General features: G+C 49.6%; 2 protein-coding genes across 3 annotated transcripts; both read left to right on the plus strand.

Moving 5' to 3' along the window:
- The first annotated feature begins 50 nt into the window (after window positions 1-50).
- ALDOC (aldolase, fructose-bisphosphate C) lies at window positions 51-3,727 on the plus strand. Of its 2 annotated transcripts, XM_067717369.1 has the most exons (10): window positions 62-208; window positions 882-967; window positions 1,295-1,416; window positions 1,503-1,714; window positions 1,828-1,882; window positions 1,977-2,137; window positions 2,258-2,341; window positions 2,583-2,757; window positions 2,898-3,097; window positions 3,227-3,727. In XM_067717369.1, exons 3-10 carry the CDS (start codon window positions 1,305-1,307, stop codon window positions 3,320-3,322), a joined length of 1,095 nt encoding a protein of 364 aa, XP_067573470.1. In that variant the 5' UTR covers window positions 62-208; window positions 882-967; window positions 1,295-1,304; the 3' UTR covers window positions 3,323-3,727. The 2 variants fall into 2 exon arrangements, with proteins under 2 accessions (XP_067573469.1, XP_067573470.1); XM_067717368.1 differs by lacking the exon at window positions 882-967 and having other exon boundaries at window positions 51-208.
- Window positions 3,728-5,436: 1,709 nt separating this feature from the next.
- Window positions 5,437-16,817, plus strand: PIGS (phosphatidylinositol glycan anchor biosynthesis class S). The gene is made up of 12 exons (XM_067717071.1): window positions 5,437-5,525; window positions 5,806-5,945; window positions 6,030-6,141; window positions 9,350-9,439; window positions 9,860-9,951; window positions 11,419-11,626; window positions 11,909-12,051; window positions 12,769-12,883; window positions 13,779-13,924; window positions 14,480-14,580; window positions 15,368-15,578; window positions 15,936-16,817. The coding sequence occupies exons 1-12, from the start codon at window positions 5,492-5,494 to the stop codon at window positions 16,209-16,211; spliced, it is 1,668 nt and encodes a 555-aa protein (XP_067573172.1). The 5' UTR covers window positions 5,437-5,491; the 3' UTR covers window positions 16,212-16,817.
- Window positions 16,818-16,945: the final 128 nt, after the last annotated feature.

Consider the following 16,945-nt stretch of genomic DNA (forward strand, 5'->3'; position numbering starts at 1 on the left):
CCTCTGTGGGCGTGGCCTCGCCGCTGACTCCAGTCCTGGGAGAGGGCGTGGTCAGGGCGGGGAGGTGCTGGCCCCGCCCTCCGGGGGAGTCACGTAGCTCTGCAGTCGCCACAGCCTCATTTACAGGAGCCGGGCTTGGAGCCACAGCTGCTGCGGACCTGAACCCGAGCTGCTCCTGTGGCTGCCGCAGCTAACTCGCCGCGCACAGGTGAGGCCCGGGACGAAGCGGGAGTTGCTCAGCATCTCCGCTTCCTCTCCCTGACTCTTCTTTCTGCCTTCCTTACCCTGCTCCTGGGGGCCCCTGGATGTGCCTTCTCAGCTCTCTCCTTACATTCTCTCTCCTTTCTGTCCACTGGAAACCCCCCACCACTGCTCAGCTTCTCCCACACCACTCCTTCCTCTTAAGCTCTTATGCAGCTTTTCCAATCCTAAATCCTCTGCCTACTGGATTTTTCCTTGGGGTTAGCCTCTCTCACCCAGACCATTTTAATCTCAGCCTGCTGCCTCTCCTAGGCTGAGTTCCCTCTCCAGTTCTCCTCCCTTCATGGTCCCCCTGGTCTAGGTCCTTCCACCTGACTAGTTAACCTGTCTCACCATCATCTCCCCACAAGTCTCCTCCCTGCTGCTACTGCATGTCTCCCTCTCTCTCCTCTCAGGCTCTCTCCTCATTCCTTTCAACCCTGATCCTCTGCTCCCATTCTCCTGACTGCCTAGGCAGTTAGGTTCAGGGAATGGAGGAGAGGTTATGGAAGCCTGTGGCCGTGTTTTGTGCCACTCCTCCTCCCTACCCCCACTCTTTTCCTCCAGAAGCTGAGGGAAGAGGGGTGATGGGTAATTTTGCCTCATTCTGAAGCCTCTGAAGTAAGTGCATTTTCCCTCAGGGCCCTGCTGAGGATGAGAAGAGGGAAGGTGGAAAGGCCAGTGCTTACGCCCACCTGAAGAAGGGGCCAAATTCAGTGAAAAAAGGGTTGGCATCTTTATTTGGGCAGTAGTTTCATAAGAAGACCTGCAGCTTTGGGGCTGCTCACCTCCCCACCCCCACCCTGGGGCTGGGAAGGGTGCCCAACAGGGACAAAAGGAGATGTGGGAATTGGGGCCCTGAGCCTGCTGGCTGTCAGAGGGATTGGTGCCATTTTAATGCCCAGGACCCATGCCAAGGACTGCTGCTGCCCTGTTCCCAGGCCCTCCTTGTTGGGGTGGAAGGAAAAGGCCATTCCTCTCCATACGGACAGGAGAGGAAGCAGAGGAGGTAGTGGGTGGGGTCCAGCTTTTATACCTTGTCTCCATTCCACAGAACTGTCACCATGCCCCACTCGTACCCAGCCCTTTCTGCTGAGCAGAAAAAGGAGTTGTCCGACATTGCCCTCCGGATTGTGGCCCCAGGCAAAGGCATTCTGGCCGCAGATGAGTCTGTAGGTAGGTGGGGGCCTGTGGTCAGGTGGGGAAGAAGTATCCAGGGAGCCCTGGGGATGACCTTCCCACCCTACTTCGTTTGCCCCCAGGCAGCATGGCCAAGCGGCTGAGCCAAATTGGGGTGGAGAACACAGAGGAGAACCGCCGGTTGTACCGTCAGGTCCTGTTCAGTGCCGATGACCGTGTGAAGAAGTGCATCGGAGGTGTCATATTCTTCCATGAGACACTCTACCAGAAAGATGATAATGGTGTCCTCTTCGTCCGTACCATCCAGGATAAGGGCATTGTCGTGGGCATCAAGGTGCAGCCACTGGCCCTGGATGGGGGCTGAGCGTGGAAATAGGTGTGTGGGTGTGAGGGGTGGCAAGCGGAATCCTGCCTGGGTTCAGTTCTGTGCCTGTGTTTCCCCTTCAGGTTGACAAGGGTGTAGTGCCTCTAGCCGGGACTGATGGAGAAACCACCACTCAAGGTACAGAAGGGGTGGGCTTCAGGACCACAGGGTTGTTGGGTGGTTGCTGCTGGCAAAGAGGAGCAGAGTAATGAGGCTGGCACTATGCCTGCAGGGCTGGATGGTCTCTCGGAACGCTGTGCCCAGTACAAGAAGGATGGCGCTGACTTCGCCAAGTGGCGCTGCGTGCTGAAAATCAGTGAACGCACGCCCTCAGCACTTGCCATTCTGGAGAATGCCAACGTGCTGGCCCGCTATGCCAGCATCTGCCAGCAGGTGTGCCTGTGTGTGTGACGGGGGTCAGATGGGTGCTCTGTGCCTGGGGGTGAGAGGGTTACATGGCTTTCTTCCATCTTACCTACTGCCCATCCCAAGATACTCTGCTCTTACCTGCAGAATGGGATTGTGCCTATTGTGGAACCTGAGATCCTGCCTGATGGAGACCATGACCTCAAACGTTGCCAGTATGTTACAGAGAAGGTGAGTCCACACCTGGGCACAGACATATACCACAGAGAAAGCCTGACAGGGAGCCTGTTCCCCACAGTCCCTGGCTCAGATGCAGGCACCTTCCTCAAGCACTCTTTCACTTGATCCCAGAATGTACCTGTGAGTCTGACCTATACCCACCCTCAGTCATGCCCACCCAGCCCTAGACAGGGAACATAATGTAGTGAGTGGCAGGGGCCCAGAACCTTAGTAAACCTCCTCTGATCCCCAGGTCCTGGCTGCGGTGTACAAGGCCCTGAGTGACCATCACGTGTACCTGGAGGGGACCCTGCTCAAGCCCAACATGGTGACCCCTGGCCATGCCTGTCCCATTAAGTATAGCCCAGAGGAGATCGCCATGGCAACTATCACTGCCCTGCGTCGCACTGTGCCCCCAGCTGTCCCAGGTACCACCCCGCTTCCAAACCTGTTCCTTTCCCTAAGACCCATTCTCACGTTCTTCCCCCGTTCTTGTGGCCTCCAGGGGTTCCTTACCCTGGAAAAATAAGGAGTGATCAATCAGTTTGTCTTCTCTTCTCCATCCTAGGAGTGACCTTTCTGTCTGGGGGTCAGAGTGAAGAGGAGGCATCTCTCAACCTCAATGCTATCAACCAATGCCCCCTTCCCCGGCCCTGGGCCCTCACCTTCTCCTATGGGCGTGCCCTGCAGGCCTCTGCACTCAACACCTGGCGAGGGCAACGGGATAATGCTGGAGCCGCCACTGAGGAGTTCATCAAGCGGGCCGAGGTTGGGAGCTAGAGGTGGTGGGTGGGGAGGTGGTGTGTAGCCAGGCAGGGTCAGCACCCAAAGGCTGTAGTCTGGGAGGGTTCAGCACCTGTGGACTGGGTCAGCCTACTTACCCCCTTCCTTTTGCAGGTGAATGGCCTTGCGGCCCAGGGCAAGTATGAAGGCAGCGGAGAAGATGGTGGTGCGGCAGCACAATCCCTCTACGTTGCCAACCACGCCTACTGAGTACCCACTCCATACCACAGCCCTCGGCCCGGCCACCTGCACCCAATTTTGCCTGTAGTTACGGCCAGGGCCAAGTAGCCATGAAGAGTGGAGATGCCTCCACCCAGCACTGAGTCATCTTCCTTTTTTCTCCTCCCCTCCCCTCTCCGATTGTTGCACCTGGGACCATTGGATGGGAGGATAGGGAGCCCCTCATGACTGAGGGCAGGAGAACTTGCTAGAAGTCAGAGCAGGATGCCTGGGTCTCCCCCGTGCCTCTGCCAGCCCCCACAATTTCCCCATGATGGGGTTGCTTCTCCTTGGGCTCTCCTTGCCCACCCTCTCTCCTGGGATCAGAGGGTAGGGCACCAGAGCTGACTCATGCTTTGGGTACATACCACATAGCAAATAAATGGTAGCAAAGCATGCTACTTTGTCTGTCTTCTTTACACATCCAATTCCCACCTCCCAGTTTCTGATCTCTGCTGACTACTGTCTCTGAGCCCTCTCCGACTGTGGAGGTGGAGAGGGTGGGTTTTGAGTTTTACTGGGCTTTAAGTTTGGGGGGGCAGGGGCACACCCAGTCACCATTCTCAGCTCAGGCTCTTGCTGTTGATGTCCGAGGCTGGAGCGTGGCAGTATGGAGGGCTGTGAGTCTTTCGGGAACTGCCACTTCAGAGGCACTTGGCAGCAGGTGCAGAAGGATGGAGTGAGGCAGGACTCAAGCTACTTCTGAACGCAGCTTTTGCACATGGCCCCAAACTGGGATAAGAGGCGATGGGAGGAGTCTCTCACCTCTCGGCTGTGTTAAGCCCTAATGAGGCTTGACACATTTCACCAGGGGGAGCCACTGCAGAAGGAGCACCTGGGTTGCCCAACAGGGAAAATCCCCAGGGCTCAGCGATGCCCGACACAGCAGGTTATCTAGCAGGTTGCCGAGAGCTGTTGCTCACGCCCAGTTGGGATAGATAGGGGCACAGAGGGAGCCAATTTAAGGGTCTGGGCAAGAGCAGACCTGGTGAAGTCTCATAATGAACTTTGACCACTTAGCTTGGACGTGGGGCTGTAGGTGGAGCACCTGGGTCTATCTGAGCAGATGAAAAGATGAGAGAACCTGCTGTGTTCTGTGTGAACTGGGGAGGCCATGCTCTGTGTGAAGTGCACAACCAATGCTCCGCCCAGCTAATTATTGCAATATGGGAGTGTAGGCCGATTGTGGCCTGATCTTGTATTAATAAAAATAGCTCAAACTTACATAGCAGTCTCCTGCCAGGCCCTATTCTAGTCACTTTACAGTTGTTAACTCATTTACTACAACAATTGTACATAAAGTAGATACTATTGCTATCCCTATTTCATTTATTTATTAAAACAATTTTATCTTTCTTGGCCACGTCACGGGGCATGCGGGATCTTAGTTCCCCGAATCGAACCCACGCTGCCTGCAGAGTCCTAACCATTGGACCGCCAGGGAATTCCCTGCTATCCCTATTTTAATATGAGGAAACAAGCACAGAGAGGTTAATTAACTTCTCAAGCTCACTCAGGTAAAGTGGTGAAGCTGGGATTTGAACCCAAGTGATCAGGATCATCCAGAACTCTGTGCTCATGAATTTTCAAGAATTTTAAGTGAGGTATTCAGACTTTAACAAGTTGCAAATGAATTCAAATGAATTTTAAAAATATTAAATGAGCTAAATATCCTAAAAACGTACTATTAGCTTGCTCCTCCGAAAGAGGAGCTCTATAATAGGGATGATAAACAATGATCGTGATAAGCGACTTTCCGTGTGCTCTTTCCATGAATGACCTCATTTTAGTCAAGAATCTCCATTTTTCAGATGAGAACACTGAGACTTACAGCTTCCCGTGGTCTCCCGGCTAGTATTTAACAACTGCAGAGTTTGCGCTCTTATTCCCTGGGCTAGGAGTGGGTTCCACAAGGAAGCGCAGGGTGTCTTCCAGCAAAACCGAAACCCGCACAGCTCCTCAATCGCCGGGGCAGCGTCCTTTCAATCTCTGGGAGAAGCTCTCTGCGCACCCCGCCCACCCTTCGTCGGTTTGCGTCTGGAGTGCCGCTCGTGATTGGTCGCGATCGCTGCCGTGGGCGCGCCCACTCCTTGCGGGTTTCCGATTGGGGGAGGCCTACGCAGCTCCTCCCTTCGGCAGCAAGAGTGGTTGGAAGCGAGTATGGCGGCCCCGGGGGCCGCAGCTACAGACCTAGGTGCGGCGGCTTTCGGGAGGGGGCTGCGGCTCGCGGATTGCGAGGGAGGAATGCGGGGGTGGGGACTGTGTTGTGCCAGAGGTCCCGCGGATGGGGGTTCGGGGTTCGTCTCAGACAGCATCCCTTCAGACTAGGGTCCGGGCCCCTCGCCGGGGAATCGCTTCGAGTGCGGGCTGAGAGGTTCTGAGTACAGCTTGCCGGGGCTCCTCCGCGTCGGGGGTGGGGCCGGCACCCGAGCCCACCTCTGGCGGCGCCTCAGTGGATCCCCCCGTGTCCCCAGAGGTGGTTCGAGGCAAGCGCGCCGCTCTCTTCTTTGCCGCGGTGGTCATCGTGCTGGGGCTGCCGCTCTGGTGGAAGACCACGGAGACCTACCGGGCCCCATTGCCTTACTCCCAGATCAGTGGGCTGAATTCCCTGCAGGTAAGACCTCGGTGGTGGAGGACCACGGGACAGCCCACCGGCAAGATGGAGACTCACTGATGGCCCTGATGCTTCTTCCCGCAGCTCCGGCTCATGGTGCCGGTCACTGTCGTGTTTACCCAGGAATCAGTGCCATTGGACGACCAGGAAAAGCTGCCCTTCACCGTTGTGCATGAGAGAGAGATCCCTCTGAAGTGTGAGTTCCTGATCAGGGCTGCCTTTCTGGTCTGAGTTCAGTCCGCAGATAGGTTGGATAGGCGGAGCATGGGTATCCCGTAAAGGTGATTACAAACTTATTAAAAGGCCACTTTGAATGAACAGTGTGTTTGCTAAGAAAAAAAGCAGCTTTAAATTCAGTATTCACCATTAAAGGGGCAGTTTTATTCATAAAACAGTTGTGCTACCTGATCAGAAGTAGGTGATGCTCATTACGGGTTAGGGGAGGATGTGGGATGTAGTGGAATGAACACAGGGTTTGGAATCAATTTGGACTTACATACAGACCTTATTCAGTTTAACATTAAATACTTTACGGAGTGTTAGGCACGTAGGTATCAGGAATTTGGGGATGAATAAGAAATTGATATTGGTTTCAAGAAATTCATAGGTAGGGGAGAGAGACAAAGAAATCTCAGAAGTATATAAGTATATAAGAAACAGAGATTGTACTTAAGAAAGAGACTATAACTGTCTGGAGGAAAGAAAGGTAGAGAAGGTTTTGAGAGCTGTAATTTTTAAGCCAGATTTTTAAAGGATATGTAGGAATTCAAGTTAAATAAGGAGGAGAGGGAAGGATAACACTAGTTAGTAATAATGATAGCTAATATTAGTTGTTCATTATATGCCAGAAACTCGGTGAAACACTTTACACGTGTTGCCTCATTTAATCCTAACATTATGATCCCCATTTTAAGTCTCTTGTCTCTTTTATTATATACCAGCTCTCCCTACCCCATCCCAATATACTTGTTTTCATTGATTTGTTGGAGAAACCAGGTCATTTGTTTGATAGAACATCTCACATTCTGGATTTGGCAGATTTCTTCCTCTTGGTTTCATTTAATTTATTTCTCTAGTATCCATATTTCTTATAAACTGGTAGTTAGATCTAGAGGTTTACTTAAAATCAGTTTTTTAATTTTTTAAAATTTATTTATTTATTTAATTTATAATTTGGCTGAGTTGGGTCATCATTGCTGCTCGTGGTCTTTCTCTAGTTGCAGAGAGCGGGGGCTACTCTTTGTTGTGGTGCAAGGGCTTCTCATTGCAGTGCCTTCTCTTTTTGCGGAGCGTGGGTTCTAGGTACACAGGCTTCAGTAGCTGCAGCACGCGGGCTCAGTAGTTGCAGTGCGTTGGCTCAGTAGTTGTGGCTCGAGGGCTCTAGAGTGCAGGTTCAGTGGTTGTGGCGCACGGGCTTAGTTGCTCTGCAGCATGTGGGATCCTCCCGGACCAGGGCTCGAACCCGTGTCCCCTGCATTGGCAGGCGGATTCTTAAGCACTGCGCCACCAGGGAAGTCCTAAATTTATTTTTTGGCCGCACTTTGTGGCATGCAGGATCTTAGTTCCCCGACCAGGGATTGAACCCGTGCCCCCTGCAGTGGAAGCACAGAGTCCCAACCACTGGACTGCCAGGGAAGTCCCCAGGTTCAGTTTTTTTTTTTTTTTAACATCTTTATTGGAGTATAATTGCTTTACAATGTTGTGTTAGTTTCTGCTGTATAACAAAGTGAATCAGCTATATGTATACATATATCCCCATATCCCCTCCCTCTTGCATCTCCCTCCCACCCTCCCTATCTCACCCCTCTAGGTGGTCAGAAAGCACTGAACTGATCTCCCTGTGCTATGCAGCTGCTTCCCACTAGCTATCTATTTTACGTTTGGTACTGTATATAGGCACATATATACAATGGAATATTACTCAGCCATAAAAAGAAGCGAAATTGAGTTATTTGTAGTGAGGTGGATGGACCTAGAGTCTGTCATACAGAGTGACGTAAGTCAGAAGGAGAAAAACAACTACTGGATACCAGCACATATATATGGAATCTAAAAAAAAAAAAAGTGGTTCTGAAGAACCTAGGGGCAGGACAGGAATAAAGACGCCGACGTAGAGAATGGACTTGAGGACATGGGGAGGGGGAAGGGTAAGCTGGGGTGAAGTGACAGAGTGGCATGGACATATATACACTACCCATGTTCGGTTTTTTAGGCAAGAATACTTCACAGTTGGTGTGTTGTACTTCCTATCGTGTTATATCATGTAGTGGCCTGGTTGTTTCACTTTGGGTGATGCAAAGATGATTATTTAGTTCAGATATTGTCAGCTTGACTTCTGTATTTTAGTTCTCGGTCAACCTTTCACCTGATGATTTTAGCATCTGTTGATACTGGAATCCATTTCATTAGGTTGCAAAATGGCAATTTTTAAATTCTGCCATTTCTTCTGCATTCTTCTGGAATTCTGTAAAGAAGAACTTTCCCAATAAATTTTAGGTTCAGCTTGTCAAGTTCCAGGTGGCGAAAAAAATCCCTTTGGGATTGCCTTACATGTTTAGATTAACTTGGAGAGAATTGATATTCTGAGAATATTTAGTTTTTCCATCTAGGAGCCTTGTATGTGTTTCCATTTTATTCAGATCTTCTTTTATGTCATTGAGTAAAGTCTTGGTTTTTTTTTTTCTTACAGTTTTGTACATGTATTCCTGGATATTTTTATATTCTTTATTGTTACTGCAATTGGGATTTTTAAAAATATTGCTTTTTTAATTAGATATTGCTGGTATTTATTAGAAAGCTACCCATTCTTGCATTTTCTTATAATAGTTTTTTAGTTGGTTCTCTTTGATTCCCTTTGAAAATAATTATACTACTTCAAAAAGTGGCCATTTTGTCTCTTTCTTTCAAATATTCATGTTTCTCTTTTTTCACTTATTGCATTGGTCAGGAACTTCAGGAAGAACAGTGCTGAATAATAGGGGAGATAGCAGGCATCCTTGTTTTCGTGCTAATTTTAATGGAACTATAGTGTTTTGTCATTAAGTGTGCATCTTATTTTTATCAAGAATGTTCACTGAGTTTATTTTGAGACATCTATTGAAACGATCATATGGTTTTCCTCCTTTTACCTACTAATGTAATGAATATTGTAATAGATTTCCCTGTGGGGAGGGTACTTCAGGTTGAAGGTGCACAGCGAGAGGCAAGAGCTGGGCAGGTGGAAGAGGTGGAGTGTCATGTATTTATATCATCCATGCAGAAATCATTAGAATTGGCTGTTGCTTCTTGGTATTTCTCTGCAAACAATCATCTTGCTCTCCTCGGACACTGGACAGCATTAGGGCTGGAAGGGTGGGCAGAGTCTGACATTTGCTCTTCTCATCATGCTTCTTTCTCTCTCTAAGACAAATTGAAAATCAAATGCCGTTTCCAGAAGGCCTATCGGAGGGCTTTGGATCATGAGGAGGAAGCCCTGTCATTGGGCAGTATACAAGGTACTAGGAGGGGTGATCATTTTAACAGGAAGCCCTCTTTTTCCTTCTGATCTCTAAGTGTGTAGTTTCCATATCTTGTCCTTTTTTTTTTTTTTTTTTGGGCCTGTGCTGTGTGTCCTGCAAGGATCTCAGTTCCCTGACCAGGGACTGAACCTGGGCCACGGCAGTGAAAGCCCGGAATCCTAACCACTAGGCCACCAGGGGACTCCCTCCATAACTTGTCTTAACTCCAAAATCTCTCTGGGAAAGCTGGGAATGAGATACCTTGTGTCTCAGCCTGGGCCACCCAGGGCCAGACCTGGCCACAGTGTCAGCTGGGTGTGAGCGGGAGGTGGAGTGATGGGTTAGGCACCGTGTGGGAGCCAGAGGGAGAGGGAATGGTGTTTGCGCTCCTGGTACACCACCTGTTCTTGTCCCCAGAGGCAGAAACCATGTTTGCTGAGCCATCGGAGCAAGCAGAGGGCTCCCTGACGGTGTACGTGATCTCTGAACACTCCTCACTTCTCCCTCAGGTAGGGTGAGCAGAGAGGCTGCGGACATGCCTTCTCCCTTCAGCTTGTCCTCTCCTAAGTCTCCTTCTTGCAGTATTGCTGCCCATTCCTTCCGTTTGCTACAGAAAACTCTCCTCAAGTATTTTTTAAAAAGAATGCAAATAGGGATTGTTTTCATTGACTCTGGGTCTTTCTAAATCCAAGGCTTGTATGTGGTTAAAGTTCCCTTTTTTAAAAAAATAAATTTATTTATTTATTTATTTGGGCCGCATTGGGTCTTCTTTGCTGCACGTGGGCTTTCTCTAGTTGCAGTGAGCGGGGGCTGCTCTTCGTTGAGGTGCGTGGGCTTCTCATTGCAGTGGCTTCTCTTGTTGCGGAGCACGGACTCTAGAGTGCAGGCTCAGTAGTTGTGGCACACAGGCTTAGTTGCTCTGTGGCATGCGGGATCTTCCCGGACCCGGGCTCGAACCCATGTCCCCTGCATTGGCAGGCGGATTCTTAACCACTGCACTATCAGGGAAGTCCTAAAGTTCCAATTTAAAGTGGAAAAAAAATCAATAGGGTTAAAGAAGCTGGTTTGAATGGGCTGTGATGATAATATGAGCAATACATTGACCTTTTCAGTTTCTGAGCAAAAGGTTTGGTGGGAGCTGTACCAGCTACCATTTTATTTTTTAATTTATAATGAAATATTAATTATTACAAAAAGATGAAGGAAAATTTTAATAAACATCCATGTACCCACCCCTAGCTTGCAAACTATAATACAGCCCTGTGCATCTACATGATTATATCCCACTCCCTTGCAGCCAAAGGTGACTATAGTTTGTATGTATCATTTTCATATTTTTCTTTCAAGTTTTATCACATATATCTCTATAAACAATATGTTTAATTTTATATATTTTTGAACTTTATATAAATGCCGTAATGAAGCGCATGTTCTTCTCTAGTTTTCATTTTGCTTGACCTTTATGTTTGAATCATCTATGAAAATATGTCTAGTTGAATCTAATACATTCATTTAAAATTCTGTCTAATGTTTCATTGTATAAACATATCACAATTTATCCATTCTGTTGCTGACAGGCATTTGGATTGTCTCCAGTTTTATCCTATTACAAATAATGCTGATGTGAAAATTCTTGTACTTGCCTCTTTGCCATTTGCCATTTACTTATATCAAACTTTCCAGTTGTTTGTTTATTCTTGCTCAGCATGCCGTCTCTTAGTTTCCAGCCCATGAAGATATAGCTGTTGCCTGCACCTATGTCATCTGGGAAGGAGAAGGGAACTGAAATGAATGAAAACACTCATATATACCCATAGCTCAGAAATGTTGACATAATAGTTCCCAATGAGTCTAGAGAGAGGTGCAGTCCTGTTGGTCGGTGGCAAAAGGCCAGATTCTCAAAGACAGGAGCCAGAGTGCTCTTCTGCTTTTTTCCCTGAGCCGTGGGCATTCTGTCCCTTGCTTGCCCCTCATAGGACATGATGAGCTACATTGGGCCCAAGAGGATGGCAGTTGTGCGGGGGATAATGCACCGGGAGGCCTTTAACATCATTGGCCACCGTGTAATCCAAGTAGCCCAGGCCATGTCTTTGACTGAGGACGTGCTTGCTGCAGCCTTGGCTGACCACCTCCCAGAGGACAAGTGGAGCTCTGATAAGAGGCGGCCTCTCAAGTCCAGCTTGGGTAGGGTGACCGGGCTGTGCCACGGGAAGGGAGAGGGAAATGAATTATGTGGAGACGGTGGGGCAGGAGGGGAATCTGCATGCAAACGCTTCACTCCTTTCTTCTGTGGTTTCATCTTTTTCTTAAAGCACTCGGTGTTCCTCATCCCAGTTTTATCCTCCCTTTGCGTCCATGATGGCAACCAGCCCCATTTCAGAGGAGAACCAAGTTCAACTCAGCCAGGGGTACAGGCTGCCTTTGATCCACAGATGCCTCTGGCTTCCCTGACTCCTGTTTTTATAGGCTATGAAATCACCTTCAGTTTACTCAACCCTGACCCCAAGTCCCATGACGTCCACTGGGACATCGAGGGGGCTGTCCGGCGCTACGTGCAGCCCTTCCTGAATGCCCTCAGAGCTGTGGGCAACTTCTCTGTGGACTCTCAGGTGAGACTGGGAGCAAGTTGAGGAGCCCTTTTCCCCGCTGCACCATCCTTTCCCAAGTCCCTCCATATTTGGCATTTACAAGTGTAGTCTGTTCTTCCAGCTCTTTGAGCTTGCTGATTTGCCAGGAAATTCCTGTGTATGTATATGGTTCTGGGGTCTACTTTTCCTCCTTGGTGTCCAGCTTGGGGAGTTTTGTCAATGCTTGTTAAAAAAGTAACTTCCTTATGGCTCCCTCTGGAACTGTATTCACCAGTTGTGCCATCCTAAAAATTTATTAAAAAACAAACAAAAAAACTTCCTGAGATATGTTAATGTAGTAACAACAAAGATGTGATGAATGTAGTCTTCTGAATTACACAGTGTCCTTTTAGGGAAAAGGTGGGAGAAATTTTTATCAGGTCTTGGTAGTGGGAGAAATTACTTCTGAATAACTGATTTGATTTGATCTTGTGGACACTGAATTACGCTATTCTTTGTTTAGGCTGTGAGAAAGCCTGGTAAAATAACGTGGTGTTCAAAACCTGGATTTAGTGTGTTAACTTTACCCTTGGCTTTGTTATTTTTTTCCCTACTCCTGCTTTCTCTCGGCCTTGATTTTTGTCTCTTACATTTTGCCCTGCCTAATGGTTATCTTTTTAAGGCACCTCAAATCTTTTGGGGGGACAAATTGGAATATAGCTCAGTAGACAAATAGCGTGCTCCCTCTTTGCTCTACAGATCCTTTACTACGCAGTGTTGGGGGTAAACCCCCGCTTTGACCCAGCTTCCTCCAGCTATTATCTGGCCGCACACAGCCTCCCCCATGTCATCAACCCAGTGGAGTCCCGGCTGGGTGAGTTCCTGACCATGAGGGTCTTTCTGCCAGGCCGGGGAAGGACCCTGAAGGCTCAGCCTGGGGTGGGAGGCGGGTTATATATAGCGATGGCTCCCAGGTTGGGTTGGTCCAAGGGCGTTGAGGAGGTGCTGGGCATTTAGGTTCCTTTTCCACGATAGTCTGTTGACATCTCCATCTCCACACTGTCACATCCAAAAGCATTGATTAAACATTCCCAACACTTTTTATAAACAAATGGTTAGGCTGCGTCTCCCTCCCTGCAAGCCATCCAGGAAAAATATGGCCACACGTGTAGGAAAGACAGCAGCAGAAGTACAGGAAGGCAGAATTTGAATTGACAGTTCTGCTGATTGAGGCTGAGGAACCTTGAAGCTGGGGTTCCAGTTTTTCACTTTGGCGCTGGTACCTCAGAAGAGTAGGTAGTACAGTACAGTAGAACTGTAATAGAGGCAAACCAAAGGGAGTATATCACTAGTTGTGGAATTTTAGGCACCAGGGTTAGGCCAGTGTGGACCAAGGGGTATGGGTGGGGCAGCACATGAGGCCTTGGCGAATTCCTCCTCCCTCCCTGCTTCCCTGCTTCCCTCCCTTCTTTCCTACAAGGTCCAAGGGACTGCTTTATGGCACTGCCGAAAAAGGTGGGAGGCTGTTGGAGGAGAGGCGATTTGGGGGCAGTTTGAGGCTGAGGACTGCACTTCATGTATGTGGCACATCTCGGGAGAATGCTGAGGTTGTTTAGCACAGAAACCCAGGCCTGGAGGATATCCTAGTGATTATCAGTTGGGGAAAATGAGGCCCAGAGTGAGTGACCAGCAAGTTAGAGGCTGACCTAGACCTAAGATCTAGACCCAGCGTGTTTGGTGTGCTGACTCCCCTTCTCTTTGTGCCACAGGATCCAGCGCTGCCTCCCTTTACCCGGTGCTCAACTTTCTACTCTATGTTCCTGAGCTTGCCCACTCCCCCCTGTACATTCAGGACAAGGATGGCGCTCCAGTGGCCACCAACGCCTTCCACAGCCCCCGCTGGGGTGGCATTATGGTATGGTCACACCACGGAGACCCCAGAGCCCAAACGTCAGGGGTGTTCGTTGAGACTGTTCTTCTGTTGTTCCTCTGGTGTCCTCTGTGGCCCAGCCTGGGTTGGGGGGTGGTGGTGAGGTGCTGTGAGCTCGTGCCCCCCACCGCCCCCCACCAGCCCCACTGCTTCTTTTTTCCATCAGTGTTTATAGTAGGACCCTTTTGCACTTGCAGTTTGCGCTGACTTAGGACTATTCTGTGTATAACTTAGATCTTGGCCCTGTTTGTGGGAGTCTTAACAAGGTTGGGAATGTTGTCTCCCCTGTTAGATTGGAGTTTCTCATGGGTAGGAACTTTAAAATGGAATTAAAAATATTTCTTTAACAAGATTTTTGAGGGAGTAGAGGAGATAATTTATATAAAGCTCCTAATAGCAGGTATTCCAAAAATATTAGGTTTGTAATTTTTAAAGAGCACAGAGTATGTCTTCCTTTCCTCTCATGGCCTCCAGAGTGTCTAGGGCAGAGCTGTGCATGGTCCTGGCGTGATGTTGAGGCACCCTTATTTCCCCCTGCAGGTATACAATGTGGACCCCAAAGCCTACAATGGCTCGGAGCTGCCGGTGAGAGTCAAGGTGGACATGGTGCGGGTGATGGAGGTGTTCCTGGCTCAGTTGCGGTGAGGTCCTGGGGGATCCACTTGGGGGCGAGGCCACTGAGACTGACCACAGTCTCCTGGGCTGAGTGCAGTAAACCCTCACTTGGCAGGGACACCTTGGCTGTGCCTGGAGCCCCAAGGAAACCAAGAAAGGTTTCCAAGGATCACTTCATCCTTCTCTTAAGAAAGACTAGTTGTTGACAAAAAGCGTTTTAGGAAAAATAGGCTCATGAATGTCAGGTCCATAGGCTGTGATTAGGGATGCTTAAGAAAATAGCTGTTAATTCTTGTGCGAACGGATCTATTGATAGTGGCTTCCTGATGCCCTGTGTTGAGTATTCTAAGGCTGTGTCTGGGCTCATCAGGAAAGAGGATTCTGATTGATTAGCAATGTCTGCCATGGTGCAGGGATAGAGAGGCACAGCACGCATGCCTTGTCAGAGGTGGTCCTGGATCATCCCTTAACTAAGGCTCAGGGGCCCCATTTGTCCAAAGAGAGGGTAGACAGGGTGAGGGGATTAAACTAGTTGGTGTTAATTAGAAATATTTTAGCCATGGAACCTTTTTTCACACAAGATCTTATAATATAGAAACAATATAGAAACAGGTAAAAGTGAAAAACCACTAGTTAAAGTGGGGCTTGGGGCTCTGTGTTACTTAGTGTTGCTGCTCACCCCCTAAGACGCTAAGGCACTTCCTACAACCCCTGTGGTTCTGGGTGAGATCGAAAATCCTAATAGTTATTCTAGGAATCCTAACCATCTTCTCCCACCTTCTGCCCCTCTGACCTTCTTTGCTGTTCCTACAGGCTACTCTTCGGGATTGCTCAGCCCCAGTTGCCTCCAAAATGCCTGTTTTCAGGGCCTAAGAGTGAAGGGATAATGAGCTGGGAGCTGGACCGGCTGCTCTGGGCTCGGTCAGTGGAGAACCTGGCCACAGCTACCACCACTCTCACTTCCCTGGCCCAGCTTCTGGGCAAGATCAGCAACATTGTCATCAAGGACGATGTGGCATCTGAGGTAAGCAGCCGGGGGTAGATTCTGTGGCCTAGGACTGGAGTGGCCAGCAGGGCCCAGGGTGTGGTGAAACCAGAGAGCCATTTGAGGTCCAGAGGATGTGTGGGCATGCCATCCTTGAGTGCCCAGGCTTCCTCTAGAGGTCAGTGCCAGCTCCCTAGTAAGGAGTCTAAGTGCGGGTGTGAGGTGTTAAGCAGGCACTAAGAAGATACCCCCTAGCCCTTTTCTACCGGCCTCCACATATCCTGGGCGAACTCCAGGCAACCTGCCTGGTAGACGGAAGACACAGTGAGGCCCTCTCCCACCCTCCCCACCAACCGATGCCTAGGACGTTTTGGTAACTCCCTGCCCCTTTCCTAGGTGTACAGGGCTGTAGCTGCAGTCCAGAAGGCAGCGGAGGAGTTGGCCTCTGGGCACCTGGCTTCTGCCTTCGTTGCCAGCCAGGAAGCTGTGACATCCTCAGAGCGTGCCTTTTTTGATCCCTCGCTCCTCCACCTCCTCTATTTCCCTGATGACCAGAAGTTTGCCATCTACATCCCACTCTTCCTGCCTATGGCTGTGCCCATCCTCTTGTCCCTGTTCAAGATCTTCCTGGAGACTCGCAAGTCCTGGAAAAAGCCTGAGAAGATAGACTGAGCAGGACAGCATCAGTAGGAAGCCTTCCTTTCCAGCCAGGAGGGGAGGTGTTAGATTGAGAGGCACATAATGGGGCCTGCCACAAATGACTTGTCTCCAGCCTGCTCTGTTGCTACTCCAGCAGTCAAAGTATAACACTCCTTCCCGTTCTTCTGACTCAGGTCCCTCCCACTCTTCATCCCCCCACCCCCCACCCCCCTATCCTCAAAAGACACATCATCTGGGCCTCCTTACCCGGCCTGAACTTGAAGGCCCTTTTCTGTCTCCCTCTGGAGCAGGGGCAGCTTGTGCTTCTGCCCTGTTCCTCACAGTCCTCTTGCACTGAGAGGGAGCATTAGGGGAAAGCCCTGGGTTGGATTCTAGGGCCCTTCTCTCCACGCTTCTCTCTAACCCCTCAGGGAGGGCCCTAGCACTGCTCTCATAGAAGGGGCCAAGCACCTGTCACCTCTGGGACCTTCTCCTTGACTCCCCTCCCTCCTGGCTGGCTGTACCTGTTGTGTGCAGCCTGATGCTGGGTGTGGCAGAGGTTCCCTTCACCCTTTCATAGAGGCAGTGTGGTGAGCGGGGAAAGTTCCGGACTTGGGATTAAACATGCCTGAATTCAAACCCTTGCTTCTGTACTTATCATCTGGGGAGCTTTGAACAAGCCACTTTATCCTCTCTGAGCCTCAGTTTTTCATTTGTTAAAATAGTACTAATGATACCTCCCCTACAAGGTGGTTGTGAGGATTAAA

The sequence above is a fragment of the Pseudorca crassidens genome, chromosome 19 (genome assembly GCF_039906515.1).
Source record: "Pseudorca crassidens isolate mPseCra1 chromosome 19, mPseCra1.hap1, whole genome shotgun sequence".
NCBI classification, from domain to species: Eukaryota; Metazoa; Chordata; class Mammalia; order Artiodactyla; family Delphinidae; genus Pseudorca; species Pseudorca crassidens.